The sequence below is a fragment of the Acipenser ruthenus genome, chromosome 1 (assembly GCF_902713425.1).
Source record: "Acipenser ruthenus chromosome 1, fAciRut3.2 maternal haplotype, whole genome shotgun sequence".
In the NCBI taxonomy this organism is placed as follows: domain Eukaryota; kingdom Metazoa; phylum Chordata; class Actinopteri; order Acipenseriformes; family Acipenseridae; genus Acipenser; species Acipenser ruthenus.
Genome location: NC_081189.1, coordinates 110,255,001 through 110,270,451, shown reverse-complemented (window position 1 = coordinate 110,270,451; position 15,451 = coordinate 110,255,001). Strand labels below are relative to the sequence as shown.

Sequence of the window (15,451 nt, the reverse complement as noted above, 5' to 3'; positions counted from 1 at the left end):
ACTCCACACTGCTACCCTCTAAAATGTCATCTAAAATATTGTGTTCATTTCTGGTCACCTCGTTACAAAAATACAATTGAGCAAGATAAATACAATGACTGGTTCTAACAAGTACGTCTCTCTCTCTCTCTCTCTCAGCTATGGCCAAAAGGTTTATATCATGTAATCAAAGAAATTACAAAATGATATTGCGAAAGTCTACTAAGCCATGATAGTAGTACAGTATTCACGTTAGATTTTGAAATGTCACATTTTTTTCCATTTGTCAGTTTTACGTTAAGTATATGGAAAACTACAAAGCGGTATGTAATTAAATATGTTAATGCAACATTATTCAGCAGGTTTCATATGAATTTATGAAGCAAGATGAGTTCATTCTACAGGGTGATGCTAAACTTTTGGCCATAGCTGTAGACATCAAAAATCAGATTCCACAGACTCTAATGGAAGATTCTTCAATAATAGTTTTTAATTATTCTAGGCCAATCTCCAATCTGCCATTTTTAGATAAGGTTCTAGAGAGAGTTGTTGCAATCAATTGCACACATTTCTAGCTCTTTCTGGTGTGGATTTTGTGCTGCACATAGCACTGGGACAGCCCTTGTTAGAGTAGTAAATGATCTGTTGATAAGCTCTGACTTGGGCTTTCCATCCATTATCATTAACTGCTTACTCCTCTACAGGGTTGTGGTGAGCTGGAGCCTAACTTGGCATACACAGGGTGCATGGCAAGACTACACCCTAGATGGGATGCCAGTACATTACAGGGCACCACACACTCACACAAAGGGCAATTTAGAGTGACCAATCAACCTGGACCACATGTCTTTGGACTGTGGGAGGAAAGTGGAGAAAACCCATGCGAACATGGGGAGAACATGCAAATTCCACACAGACAATACCCTAGGCTGGATTTGAACCCAAGCCCCTGACGCTATGAGGCAGCAGCACTAACCACTACGCCACCGTGCCGCCCTACGTGGGCTTTCCTGCAATTGTAATTCTCCTAGATCTAAGTGCTGATTTTGATACTGCGGACCACTCCATTGTATTGAATGGTCTTGAAAGCTCAGTGAGATGGTTCTTCTTGAAACATCAGTAATCGTGCAGTCCTGGGTGATCTGTAACCAAGAGTAAGAAATACTAAGCAGTACAAATGTTGTATTTCTAAAGCTGAGGGAACACAAAGCCACTTTGTGGCTTGGAACTTGCTTTCAAGAGACTAGGTTTTACTCCTCAAACGAGGACTCCCAGTCTCCTGGAACCTGGTTTCAAGGCACTGTTCCTAAACAACTTGCTTTGTATTCCTTCCACTTTACACCCACTTGAGGCAGTGTGTTGCAGGGGACGGCGTAATAGTTACACTCTGGTGTAGGCCTACATAGTCTAGACATGATTCTGATCTGAGAGCTCCACTGAGGGGGCTTACAACTTCAGAGTTTTAAAAAGTCACCAGGATGACAAACAGAAATTGAAATAAAATAAATATAAACAAGAATACATTAGTTAAGATAACTGATATTTTGTAAACTCTATATGCCAAGTGGTCTTTTAATTTACAATAAGCAGCTATGCTGTGTAAAAAATACTGCTTCCGGTCCTGTAGTGCCCTTGTTGAGTGCTTGAAAGAAATTGTGGATGTGACTGGTCCTGTATATACTGTACAGGACCACAGTTAATTTACTTTTGAACTATTTCTCAAGGAATTGTAACATGCAAACGAATGCTATTATGTGCTGAAATCACTTAAATAACGTAAATACATTGTAATTCATGGAATGTGAAAATTACAGTGTAACCAGCATTGTGCCTTTATTGGCTATGGAATGTACTGACTGTGGAACTTAAACCAGTGAGGGGCTTACTTCAACCACACAGTCTCACAGAATTGAATTTCCTAGCCAAAGCACTCCATGCCAAAAGAAAACCAAACAGCTTTGTTAAATTACAGAGTGGCCCTGACTAATTATAGCAGACTCCCTCGGAATGTTTCCCAAAATACAAAGCCAACATGTCATATTAAACTTGACAGTTAAAGACTGAATGTGACAGTTAAATACTGAACTTGACAGTTAAATAGCACTGTTCAGGAGAAGAAGCACACGCAATGATGTCATGTTCCATCTCTAACAGTGCCCAGTATGCAACACTGAAATTCATCCTCTCTATTCTTTTGTTTTTCTTTTCAGTACGCAATGCTGTCTACATACATTGTTTTACTGGCAGCTCACGTCTTGTAACTCTTGAACTAGGATGTACTAAATGAGAAAAAAAAAAAACCATGACATAGCTGGTGTTCCCTGCATTCCCCAAGCCAACCACTGTACAAAGGATCAGATCCACTTGGGTAGTACGTTGTTACCTCAACTCACTGGCAGGAGTCATCTAGAATAGAGGCAGCCTCGAAACATGCTGTCCTGCAACCACCTTCTCTCTTTTGAGACTTCAGCGATCAGATCTATGAATTGGAGTCACTGCACCAAAGTAACTGTTAAATGCATCACCAAAACAAGTTCTGTTACCGTGGTGTTAGCTGAAGTAAGCTGCCTATTCTTCCCTGTTTTATTGTTCCCCTGCAGGACCATTGCTTCTACCACGGCCAGGTGAGAGGACACACAGACTCGTGGGTGGCTCTGAGTACCTGCATTGGAGTCAGGTAGGTTGAGATGAGGTTTGAGCTTTTGACTTGCAGAGCTTTTGCGATGAGTAGAATATAAAGGTGCTGCATTTTGCTGTTCATGGGATGGGTAACACTGAGCATGGGGAAGGTCAGTTGTACATGGGAATGTATTTAATAATAATGATTCAGAATCAACAACATGGCTAAGTAACCCATTCCATACCACCTCCACTCTCTGTGTGAAGAAGTGTCTCAACCTTCTGTCCAAAGTCTGTCTTCTTGTCCTGGTTTCAGTGCTGTGTCTAAAGTATTGGCTAGGGTTAACTTTGTCAGCTCTTTTTAAGTTTCAAAGCAAGTCTCCCCTACTTCTTCTTTGTTCTTGGCTACAGTAAATCAATTAAATTTAAATCAAATTCTTTATTGCTCATTACTTTGTCAGAAAGGCCAAACGATCGTAGCTGTTGGGCTGCTAAAATAAGGATTTGTCTGGCATTTTGAAAAGGGCACGATAGTGGGTCTCCGACTAGCTGGAGCACGTGTATGCCAGGCTGCAGCTGCAAACAGGAAACGATGGAACTCTGTGTCACCTGTCTGAGTAAAAGCAAACGTCCCAGGGGACTTGCACTGCTTGGAAGCAACTGGATCCTTATAAAGAGGCCACATTGAATTATCCCTGCAAACTGTCATTATACTCTAACTACCTAAACGCATAAAAGCTTAAAAAAAAAAGATGTTTTCCATGTTGTGATGATGCGGTCCGCTTTCTATCTCCTACCAGGGGGATCCTTCAGAAGGAGATGTTTGATCCCAATGTGGTTTCCCTGTCTGTAGTGTCTATTGTACCAGTGTTTTGGACTTACCATTTCATACGTGACTCAATGAAATGTCACCTTAGAAAGGGAAACAATTACAGTTACAATGAAAAGTACAGGGAATTCCACTAAAACACATTTAAAAAGGGGAATTTAAATAAAACAGTCAATCAGTTATACTAATACAGGCTTCAGCGCTACAAGGGTTGGATAACACACCTGCCATCTATAGCACATACGTTTTGTGGACATGTGTTTCCCCACATGTCACAAATCCATATGTTTTACAATTGGCATTCCTGACATAAATACTGTAATAGATAAAAACAGCGTTTCTATTTTTTTTATCCAACCCTTTATATAAAATAATATACTGTATACTAATCCAAATAAAATATAGCTATGTCCTTGATTAACATACCACATACTCAACACACCACTGCACCATGTAAATAAATACAATGCATTAAGTACTTGATGTATTATGTGTTCCACTAAACAAGCAGCTGAATAGGGTCTCTTGCACCCCTGTGGTTTAACCAGCAAGAGAACCCTAGAAACGGTGACTGTGAGCCAGTCTGTTTTCCTAATGTTTTTTTTGAAAGTGAAGTAGAGTGGAGCATTCTGAGGCCCTGTGACCGGCTCAGCTGACTCCACTTAAAGACCCTCTCTGAGCGCTCCTTGTTTGCCGTTTCCTCGTGGTAGAAACAGACTTGCACACATCTGGCTCTCGCATGTACAGCAGTGCTTGTGTGGCACAGACAGGACGTGAGCAGCATGTGTGGGGCCCGCTTTTTTCAGACAGAGTGCCTAAAGGGGCATGTTTTAAAACTCTGGGTATGTCATTTTTCTCTGTCAAAAAAAGAGTTATTTAAAAGAAAAAATGCTAAAAGCTCAGAAAAGTGTAATAAAGCATAGCCCAGAGAGGTATGATAAAGCATATAAATGAAAACTGTGGTAATTGCATAGTATAACCAAGAGAAAACTGCAAAATGACTGTGCAAATGTTCTGCAGCAAACTTTTAAAATGTGAATTAAAGACGAGAAATGAATTAACAGCAACCATCTTTCCAGTGTCAGCTGCATCATCACTGCTGTCCAGTTTGAAACAGAATATGTAGCCTCTTTAGTGAGGAAGGGCCCCACAACAACTGGATTCTAGTAATATCGGTCATTAGGGGTTTTTAAGAAGGAAAGGATGTAAGGGAGTCCAAGAGCAGGCTGGGAATTGGAGTTTTTTCTATCTTAACGCTGTCTGTCTGTGTGTCGGTGTGTGTTCATGTTTACAACAGCCGTCTTTGTGTTATGTCTGCTTGTGTGCTAATATGATTGGCTGCAGTATGATTCGCGCACGCACACACAATGGATTTTTCATCATACTGATAGGTTTGATTTTGTATTGACAGCCATGGCAGAGGGGTATAGATTACAAATATGCTTGTTATAGTACTGATCATCTGACAGTGTCACATGCTTGAATAACATTGCCTTATGATCAGGGCCATGTGCAGCTGTGTAACACTTGATTGCATTTACTGTAATGCTCATACCTTTTAGTTGCTTCAAGACAAGTAAACTTAGAAACAAATATTTTATTAGGGAACACTGGTATTCATGTTCTTCACTCTGTTATTAAAATGGACTGTTTTTTTATTGGGGCCATTCATTTAAATTGTAAATCCCAGTTTACTGCACTTGCAATATGAAATCAAATGTTATTTAAGAGCAAAATGAAAATATTACTCCTAAATATGTATAACTAAATGAAATAAGGCATACATTATCCATGCAGTACAGTGGAAAATAGACCAGTTGAGAGAAATATTTCTGCAAGCTCATGAAATTGACAGAACAAATGCTCTGTTTCGATCCAAATAACACCTGATAGAAGATGTGCTCCAAGATTGCGAACAGCAAAGTAAAATGACTTGTATTTCAAAATAGTTTCCCCCCACCCCAACAATGTCCGTTTGCTGTGTGGGAGGATTCTCAGCTGGAAACCCTAAGAGGGCTCAGTGGGCAGCATTTCCTGTAGGCAACATCCATAAACCCACAGACTAGTGCAGCTCTGCAGGGCATCCCCATTGGGAATGAGTGCATCAGGGAGGAGTTGCAGTGCCCCCTAGTGTCTTCATATAGAAAGATACACAGAGGCAGAGAACATAAGAACATAAGAAAGTTTACAAACAAGAGGAGGCCATTCAGCCCATCTTGCTTGTTTGGTTGTTAGTAGCTTATTGATCCCAGAATCTCATCAAGCAGATTCTTGAAGGATCCCAGGATGTCCGCTTCAACAACAGAGGGACCACTTTACTGAGACTGCCCTAGATTAATTTCTATCCACTGTCAACTGAAAAGCACTTGATAAAAAAATTAAAGTGCCTTTTCCCACAATTTGCTAAATACAAAACAAAGGAGATAATGGGAATTCCTCACTCTGAACTTGCTGCATTTGTACTGTGTATGAGTATTGCCAGTTTAATGGTAGTCTGCTTTTTGTTTTTATTTTGTTGCTGGTGCAGAGGCCTCATTGTTCTAAACGCTAACAACAGCTACTACCTTGAACCAATGGGAGAGCGGGATACGGCAGGTCACATGATCTACCGGACAGAGCATCTGTCGGTGAGAGGGGGGACCTGTGGACATGAGCACAGCTCCCCACAGTCAGGGAGCAACACGGTGGACATCGCACATCTTATTAACCCTTTGCATCAAAGGGTAAGTAACTCATATCTACATAATGTCCCCTTACCTTTCATGATGTTTCCAGTCGTTCTGAGTGGTTGTAATTGCAACTACTCAAGTCTGTGTTCAGATGCTTTCACTTGAGCTCAGGAGCTGTTCTTCAGTTCTAGTCACCTGCCAGAGGTATTTTGAAAATAGAATAAGTCAGCCAAAGGGTCTTTATATTACACAGTATAGTACCAGCTGGTGATCTGCCACTTTGGAAATAAGTTTCCTGTTTTATTGCTGTGCACTAGGTGGTGCTGGCACTGACTAATATTATTATATTTATTATATTTATTTATTTATTTATTTATTTATTTATTTATTTCTTAGCAGACGCCCTTATCCGGGGCGACTTACAGTCATAAACAAAAATACATTTCAAGAATCACCGTACAAGTAATAATACAATTAAGAGCAAGATAAATACAATGACTTTGGTTCTAGCAAGTACAAGTATGACAAAATACGATTCAATAACGGAGCAGATAAGTGTCATTGATAGTTAGATCAGGATATAATTAAATACAAAATACTACAGATTAAATAACACTTGACAGATTACAGTACTCTAAAGTACAGGATTTAATGCAGTAAAATAGGGGGCAGATCAGAGCAAGTAAAGTGCATTTAAGGAAGAGTGATAAAGTGTCCAGAGGGGGAAAAGAGGAGTTCTACAGGTGCTTTCTGAAGAGGCTAGTCTTGAGGACGCGCCGGAATGTGGCCAGGGACTGGGCAGTCCTGACATCTGTAGGAAGGTCATTCCACCACTGCGGGGCGAGGGTGGAGAAGGAGCGGGCTGTGGAGGCAGGGGAGCGTAAAGGAGGTAGAGCCAGTCTTCTAGTGCAGGAGGAGCAGAGAGGTCGAGTGGGGGTGTAGGGAGAGATGAGGGTCTGGAGGTAGCTGGGTGCAGTCTGGTCAAGGCATCTGTAGGCTAGTACAAAGGTCTTGAACTGGATGCGAGCGGTGATCGGGAGCCAGTTGAGTGAGCGGAGCAGTGGAGTTGCATGGGAGAAGCGAGGCAGAGAGAACACCAGGCGAGCAGCGGAGTTCTGGATGAGCTGGAACGGACGGGTGGCGGACGCAGGGAGGCCAGCCAGGAGGGAGTTGCAGTAGTCTAGGCTGGAGAGAATATAAAGACACAATCTACCCTACATTACATGTCTGTGGCAGGCAACTGGAACAGGAGAGGAACTTCTGAAAGCACCTTTTTAAAATATAAAAAAACAGTATTTCAGTAATCGCTATAAGAAACACTAAGAGTGCTTGCAAACATCTTGAAAAGATATTGAAACAATGAAAACATAACACCACCCTCACATCTCTGCATGACTTTTATTCAGCGGGTGTTCCATAGGATAATGTTCACATGGAACTACTGTAGCCTGATTGGTTTAAAATGAATTTGTGTTCTAACGTTGCAGGTAAGAAGGGATGCCTGGAGCACCACCAAGTACATGGAGCTTTTCATTGTTGCTGACAATACTTTGGTAAGAAGACTGCCTGGATGAAACATATTGAGCTGTCCAAGGCCTGCTTGAGATTCAGTTACATATTGAAGCAGTTCAGGTATCTGCCTAGCAAGATTCCTCTGTTTCAAGTCAAGTGACTGGTGTATGTAAATGAGCTAGAACTGCAAGGTTTGCAATGGTCCAAACTTGAAAAGAAAAATAAGATGGCAGAACATTTTTTTGGGCTGAAGGATTATAGGGCTTGTTGTCCCTGCAATATCATACTACTTAAAATAAAAGCATGGCTACTGTCAGCAGAATGCCAACTAGTGAGTAATGCTTTTGTTTTGACACTGTTTACATACATGCAGTGATTTAGGATTTGGTTTTGCTTTCAGGGAAAATATACCGGTACAAATATGCCTTTACAGTCGAAGGTCAAAAATAAGAAGGATGCTAGTCATATCTCTAGTTGTACTCAGGCGTTAAAGAATTCATTTTCAAGTGACAATGTACCAGTATATTTATGGAATCCAAACATAATATTTTTTCTTATTTTTATTTAGTATCAAAAACAAAATCAAGACTACGGCAAAACGAGGCAAAGAATCATGGAAATTGCTAACTACGTAGATAAGGTAATGATAAACCAGCGTATTCTGAAGACAATATACTGTATAGAGCAAATATACTGTTATATATTGATGATACATTTCAGTAATATCAGAAATGCATGATGGGATTGGCTTTATTGACATTAAAGCAACCCTTATAAAGGTTTACCACGGTGCATTTGCATGGTAACTTTGTATGGCAAGCCAAATTATCATTTAGAGATCTCAAATTCATTTATAGATATCTCTGAATATTTGAAGATATCTCTAAATCATTTCCAGATATCTCTAAATAATTAAGATATCTAAAATACATTTAGAGATCTCAGAATGATTTACAGATATCCTTAAATGGAGCTTTAAATGAGATATCTAAAATGCATTTTAGATATCTTTAAATCGTTTTAAGATATCTCTAAATGTTTTTGAGATATCTTTAAATACTTTTCAGATATCTCTAAATCATTTAGGGATATCTCTAAATAACATCCTGTTCATTTAGAGATATCTCTAAATCATTTGAAGATATCTTCAAATAACTTCCTGTTCATTTAGAGATATCTCTAAATCATTGAAGATATCTTCAAATGAACAGGAAGCCATTTCGAGATATCTGGAAATGACTTCCTGTGAAAATGCTCTGTTTTCAATGCACTGCCTCTCTATTTAAAGACATCTTCAAATGATTGATATCTTTAAATGAACAGGAAGTTACTTAGAGATCTTTAAATGATTTACATAGGAGGCTGTGTGGTCCAGTGGTTAAAGAAAAGGACTTGGGTTGGGGTTGGGGTTGGGGTTGGGGTTGGGGTTGGGGTTGGGGTTGGGGTGGGAGGGGGGGGCACCTTCGGGCAATATTTATTATTATTATTATTTATTTATTAGCAGACGCCTTTATCCAGAGTGACTTACAGTCGTAAACAAAAATACATTTCAAGAATCACAGTACAAGTATTAATACAATTAAGAGCAAGATAAAATACAATCACTTCGGTTCTAGCAAGTACAAGTATATGACAAAATACGATTCAATAACGGAGCAGATAAGTGTCAGTGATAGTTAGATCAGGATATAATTAAATACAAAATACTACAGATTAAATAACACTTGACAGATTACAGTAATCTAAAGTACAGGATTTAATGCATTAAAATAGAGCAGATAAGAGCAAGTAAAGCGCTTTAGAAGAGTGATAAAGTGTCCAGAGGGACAAGAGGAGTTCTGCGGGTGCTGTCTGAAGAGGTGTCTTGAGGAGGCGCCGGAAGGTGGTCAGGGACTGGGCAGACCTGGCATCTGTAAAAAGGTCATTCTACCACTGCGGGGCGAGGGTGGAGAAGGAGCGGGCTCTGGAGGCAGGGGAGCGTAGAGGAGGTACAGCGAGTCTTCTAGTGCAGGAGGAGCGGAGAGGTCGAGTGGGGGTGTAATATATTTAAATATATACAACATCGTCATTTTGTGTGTATTTCACCATCAGATTATGCACAGACCAAGTGAGTTTCATAAGGAATAAGACACAGCGGCACAAAGTCTACAAATATTTATATAAGATTCAAGCAACAAGACAATGTATTAACTATGTTGCAAATCAGATGTACTTTTAGATGTCTTTTTAAATTAAATACAAATCAAATACATTAATCTTCGGCACTAAAATGCTTTCATTCTATTAGACACGTTTAATAGGTCTATTCACACATTATAAATTGTGCTGGTCTCTAAAGTAACACAGATCAGACTCAAACATGTTACAGACACTCATGCTCATCGGGAAAGTTCTGCCTTTGGTACATTCGTTGTGTAGACGCATTGGGAAACAAAATTACAATTTTAAAGGCAGTGCACTACTGCTTGGCATTGGGTAGCAACTGTTACTTACTGATATAGGGTTGGCAGATTTTTACATTTATTTATATTCTCTCTACCTGTCTTTAAAGCGTTAATTGGCATTGTTTAACCATGGGCTGGATTAAATCAAGCTCAAATATTTTGTAGCTCTACATTCCTTAATGTAAACTGGTGGCTTTCCTCTCACTATGCGGAGGATGTAGTCACTACACTACACCGCTGATTTCGTAAAATACAGATATCCTGTATGGATACACACGGCTTGTTAAACTTAACAAACAGTAAAATGTAGAATTAACAAAGAAATGACTTGAAGTATGAATTATCTTATGTGTTTGCATTAAAAGTGGCGCTTTAATTGCAATCCGGGGATAGAGCAATAAACCTGTTAGCAATCAAGCTAGTCGCGTTGCTTTTATCTGTGAGTAATTCTTTACAGTGAAAGAAAGATTGAAGTCAATATCATTGTAAATTGATTTGTTTAGATTGTGTTTTTATTTGAATTGTTTCATCTCTTAGTAGTTTCACCCACTCCCTCCTTTATAAACGTCTTGCATCCCTACCCGCCTTCCTTTTATATACGTCTTGCATTTCTTTTTTACATTTTGGAACTCCCCCATTACACTGCAGTCAATTACAAAATATTCAACTCAAAATGTAACAATCAACAATGGTCAATGGAAAAACTCTTTTCTACTGGAAGCTAAAAATGAAAATGGCAGTTTGTCATACCATGACAAGAAATACAGTTATACATGCATTAAAACAGACGTAAAGTTAACGATTGAACGTCTCTTCTGAGTTCTTATCGAAAACATAAAATGTAATTATCTACTTGAATCCATACTAAAAAAAATCTCAAATTCCAAATACAGTACTAGTATGAGCTTACTAATGGAAATTATCGTGCCTCACTGGCCTGGGCTGTTGCAGTAACAGTTATAAAAGGGCATATTGAATAAAACAAAACAAAAAACACGACAGAGACAGCACCACTTGAAATACAATTTAAGTTATGATTTCTTTGGTTTAATTAAATTAAAATAAGTGACATACAGAACGTGGACTGGTTCTTACTGCTAATAAAAAGAAACGCAGGAAGGTTATGATTTGTTTATTGACAAATATATTGACACGTTAACAGTTAAATGTCCTTTATTCTCGACTGTTTAAATGTGGTTCTGGGAGTTACAGAGATTCATTTTTAATGTTTTGCCATCCCACATTGTTAAACACACAGTTCAGGACACATTTGTAAGTAAACGCTGTCACTCTCGGATGACAGTGCTCGGTGCTGATACTATCAGTGATAGGTTGGAACAATGAACATCGCTCTCGCATAGCAATGCATAGTGCTAATTGGTTGAAACACTAAATGACAGTATTCACATGGCAATACTAATTGGTTGAAACATTGATTCATGACTTTCTTGAAGGCAGTGCAAATGCTCGTTCATAAACTACCGAGCGTCATGGTGTTAGAGCTTTAAACCTCAACAGGGGACAGGACAGGATCCGTAACAGCAGTGTATCACACAACAGTGCCTGTTACACAAGGACTGAACAATTAGTAAGGAAGTTAATAAATCAACCCTAGGCAATATACAGCAGCAGGATTTAAACCGTTTAGATCCACACCATTTATATGGTCAGATCATTACATCAGACCCCTATGGCACACAGTTTTACAGGGCGCTGAACATCCGTGTGCCCCTCATCGGGCTGGAAGTCTGGACGAAGGGAGACCAGTGCAAAGTGAGTGACGAGCCCAACACCACCCTCTGGTCCTTTCTGCAGTGGAGACAGAAACTGAAGGCACGCAAGAAACACGACAACGCTCAGCTACTCACGTAAGTCAGCCACGTGTTCATCGGTCTACCCATGGGTGTTTTTAAGTTAAATAGTGAACTTTTCCTGGTAGTTTTGAAATGCAGAAATGTGAGTAATTGTGTCAGAGCTAACTACCGCCATCATTAAAATCCAGCCAGTGTTAGGGTTGGATTATTTTTAAATTCACTGCCTACCTTTTCCAAAATATCTGGAGTCTCTTTCTCCTCCTCCATCCTACCGCCTCCTTTGCAGCTGTGTCTCCCTTTCGGGGGGTCGATGGCTCCCATCACCTAGCCTGGGATGCTCTGTGACCACTGTCATAGCTCGCTTCAAAACAGGGTGGGTTCTGCCAAACATAAGGCAACATCCTGGGCTGCAGTGTTGTAATATATTGCTACATCTAATACATGTTGTTATTTCTAATCCTTATCCAAGCTGCTGCCTCGTTTTATTGAATGAACACATTATGTTAAGCTTTAGATGACTTTGAGAAAGACAATGAATGCCGATGATAATTTCTCTAGAGATTACTGTTCTAACCCTACCCAATGTGTTGGTGTTTGAACCTAGATCCTCAAGGAGATGACATTGCATTGTTTAGGTTGCTAACGTGCCTTTCCAGCACTTCCATAGAGGGACACACAGAAAGACAGACAGACGCATCTTCATATTCAACTACCAGAAAGAGTTTGTTCCACTTTCCTGTCCTCCAGGTCTAATGGCATGCGTTCTGTATTGTACAGCGCACTGGGTGGGCTTGTGTGAAGTGGATGAGGTGTCACTGCTGTGTGCTGGGGGTTGAGGTGTGCCTGTGCTTTGTTCTAGGGGTGTCGTGTTCAAGGGTACGACCATCGGCATGGCTCCCCTGGAGGGGATGTGTAGCCATGAGAATTCAGGAGGCATCAATGTGGTAAATATCATCTGCTTTTGTTTGTTAAGGTGAACAGTCCATTGCCTGAGTGTGCAGAAGGCAATGCAGAGTTCAGAAATACAAACTTGCTTCCAGTTAAATGTAATCGGTATAACAGCATTTGTATGTTCTTGAGGTATAACATTGGTGCAATTGTTTGACAAAGGACATCTGTTTTTGATGCCATTTCAGACCATTTTTTCTGAACATGAGTACAGCCTACAGATATCTGTAACCCATTGTTCCAAGTTTAGATGATGGATAACTTAGTGTGACAGAAATAAAGTACTGCTTTCTATAGTGTGATGGTGGTCCACTATGAAAGGCGCTATATAAAAGATTGACTTGATTGATTGATTATACAGAGTGAACCATTAGTCAGGTACTGTGTGTTCTCTGTTAAACCAGATGACCACAACCCATTTACTATCTGCACCACACAACAAATTGATCTGAAATCGTGCCTCTCTGCTTAAAGACATTTCACACCTGAAGACAGAAAGAGACAACAGATTAATTGTCAATAATAACTGACTTTTGGGTGCACCCTGCATAATAATTCAAGGTAATGACATATTTTGCTGATTTGGATTTCAGTTTAAATGCACACAGAGCTATTTTCAACCACGTGTCATTTGCTTTGATTGTTATCATTCATTGCAGGACCACTCGGAGGCTGCTATAGGTGCTGCTGCCACGATGGCTCACGAGATCGGACACAACTTCGGGATGAGCCACGACAACGAGGGCTGCTGTGTGGAAGTCACGCCTGAGCAGGGAGGCTGTGTCATGGCTGCTGCTACTGGGTAAGCACCGGGGAACAGGGGTAAATGAAAACGAGGCCAGTGAAGGGGCTGCCGATCAATCAACCAGCATCAAAGACGTGCATTGCAAGTACTGGTGTTGGCCAGTGTATTAGGAAATCTAAGGAACTGGTAAGGTTCAATCATGTGACATACAAAATGATTACATGAAGGCATCATTGAGTGCTTTACTTAATATACATACCTGTATATGCTGTATGTATATACACTTGTATGATAGATTTCAGTGTTAAGCCATGTCAATGGCCAAAAGCCATGAACAGTTGTTGAGAGATAGTCACAGAATTTTTAGTAGTACTAAAAAGAAACTGATATTAAATCAGAAGTGTTTCTTTGTGCGTTACATTAGAGTTTTAGCATCAATACGGTGGTTTAATTTCATAAAATAAGCTTTAAACACGGCACATAACGCCCAACATGATTCCTTCAACAGCAGCTCGCTTGCTTAACTGTCATGCTGTTTGTCAGGCATCCCTTCCCGCGTGTGTTCAGCGCCTGCAGTAAGAAAGACCTGGCCAGCTACTTCCAGAAGGGAGGGGGCATGTGTCTCTTCAACATGCCCAACATGAAGGACCTGGTGGGGGGCAAGCGCTGTGGGAATGGCTTCGTAGAGGACGGAGAGGAGTGTGACTGCGGACAGCCTGAGGTGTGGAGGCTAGGGGATCGAGAGAACAGGCTGCTGTATTGTCAGCACTGTCCAGCTGAATAAGTCAATGCGCTGCAGCTGAAGTGCGAATATGTGCTCATTTTGAATGCTTGTTTGTTTCATACCTGAAACATAATGATGTTGCTATGGCTATATATAACGTTTGTCATAAATACATTTATCCAAGCATCCCACCCCCAAAAAAATGCTCACCAGTTATATATATATATATATATATATATATATATATATATATATATATATATATATATATATATATATATATATATATATATATATATTACAGTGCCTTGCATAAGTATTCACCCCCCCTTGGACTTTTCCACATTTTGTAGTGTTACAACCTGGAATTAAAACGGATTTAATTAGGATTTTTTGTCACTGATCTACACAAAATAGTCCATAATGTCGAAGTGGGGGAAAAAATCTACATATTTTTCAACATTTTACAAATAAAAAACTGAAAAGTCTTGATTGCATAAGTATTCACCCCCTTTTCTGTGACACCCCTAAATAAGCTCTGGTGCAACCAATTGCCTTCAGAAGTCACTACAAAATGTGGAAAAGTCCAAGGGGGGTGAATACTTATGCAAGGCACTGTATGTAATATATAAATATATATATATATATATATATAATATATATATTTCTTGGCAGACGTCCTTATTGAGTGCGACTTAGAATTGTTACGAGATATCACATTATTTTTACATACAATTACACATTTATACAGTTGGGTTTTTACTGGAGCAATCTAGGTAAAGTACCTTGTTCAAGGATACAGCAGCAGTGTCCCCCACCTGGGATTGAACCCACAACCCCCCGGTCAAGAGTCCAGATATATATATATATACACAGTACTTTAAAATATATGTGAGACCTCTGTGCACTGGGTTGTATTTCTTGTCTAAATGGTTGGTTTGTCTCTTCCAGGAATGCACAAGCTCCTGCTGCCATGCCAACAACTGCACTCTGAAGGCAGAAGCTCAGTGTGCCCACGGGGTCTGCTGCAAGGGCTGCCAGGTAACCTGGCTCATGTCTTCACCTTGCCTTGGGTTCACTGTGTGCATCAAAATCCACTCATTTCTAAATATTTCACTAGAAGAATAAAAGGCTTCTTCATTTTTACTTAAACTTATTGTATTTTCAC

General features: G+C 39.9%; 1 protein-coding gene across 1 annotated transcript in view; it reads left to right on the top strand.

Annotated features, from left to right (window-relative positions):
* LOC117421177 (disintegrin and metalloproteinase domain-containing protein 33-like) overlaps positions 1–15,451 on the top strand; it is an 88,900-nt gene that overhangs the window by 61,267 nt on the left and 12,182 nt on the right. The window contains exons 5-13 of the mRNA XM_034035236.3: positions 2,580–2,656; positions 5,955–6,150; positions 7,584–7,649; positions 8,177–8,248; positions 11,754–11,920; positions 12,726–12,810; positions 13,474–13,616; positions 14,103–14,280; positions 15,235–15,324. Of these exons, the coding sequence (XP_033891127.3) occupies positions 2,580–2,656; positions 5,955–6,150; positions 7,584–7,649; positions 8,177–8,248; positions 11,754–11,920; positions 12,726–12,810; positions 13,474–13,616; positions 14,103–14,280; positions 15,235–15,324 (1,074 nt within the window). The remainder of the gene's footprint in view (positions 1–2,579; positions 2,657–5,954; positions 6,151–7,583; positions 7,650–8,176; positions 8,249–11,753; positions 11,921–12,725; positions 12,811–13,473; positions 13,617–14,102; positions 14,281–15,234; positions 15,325–15,451) is intronic.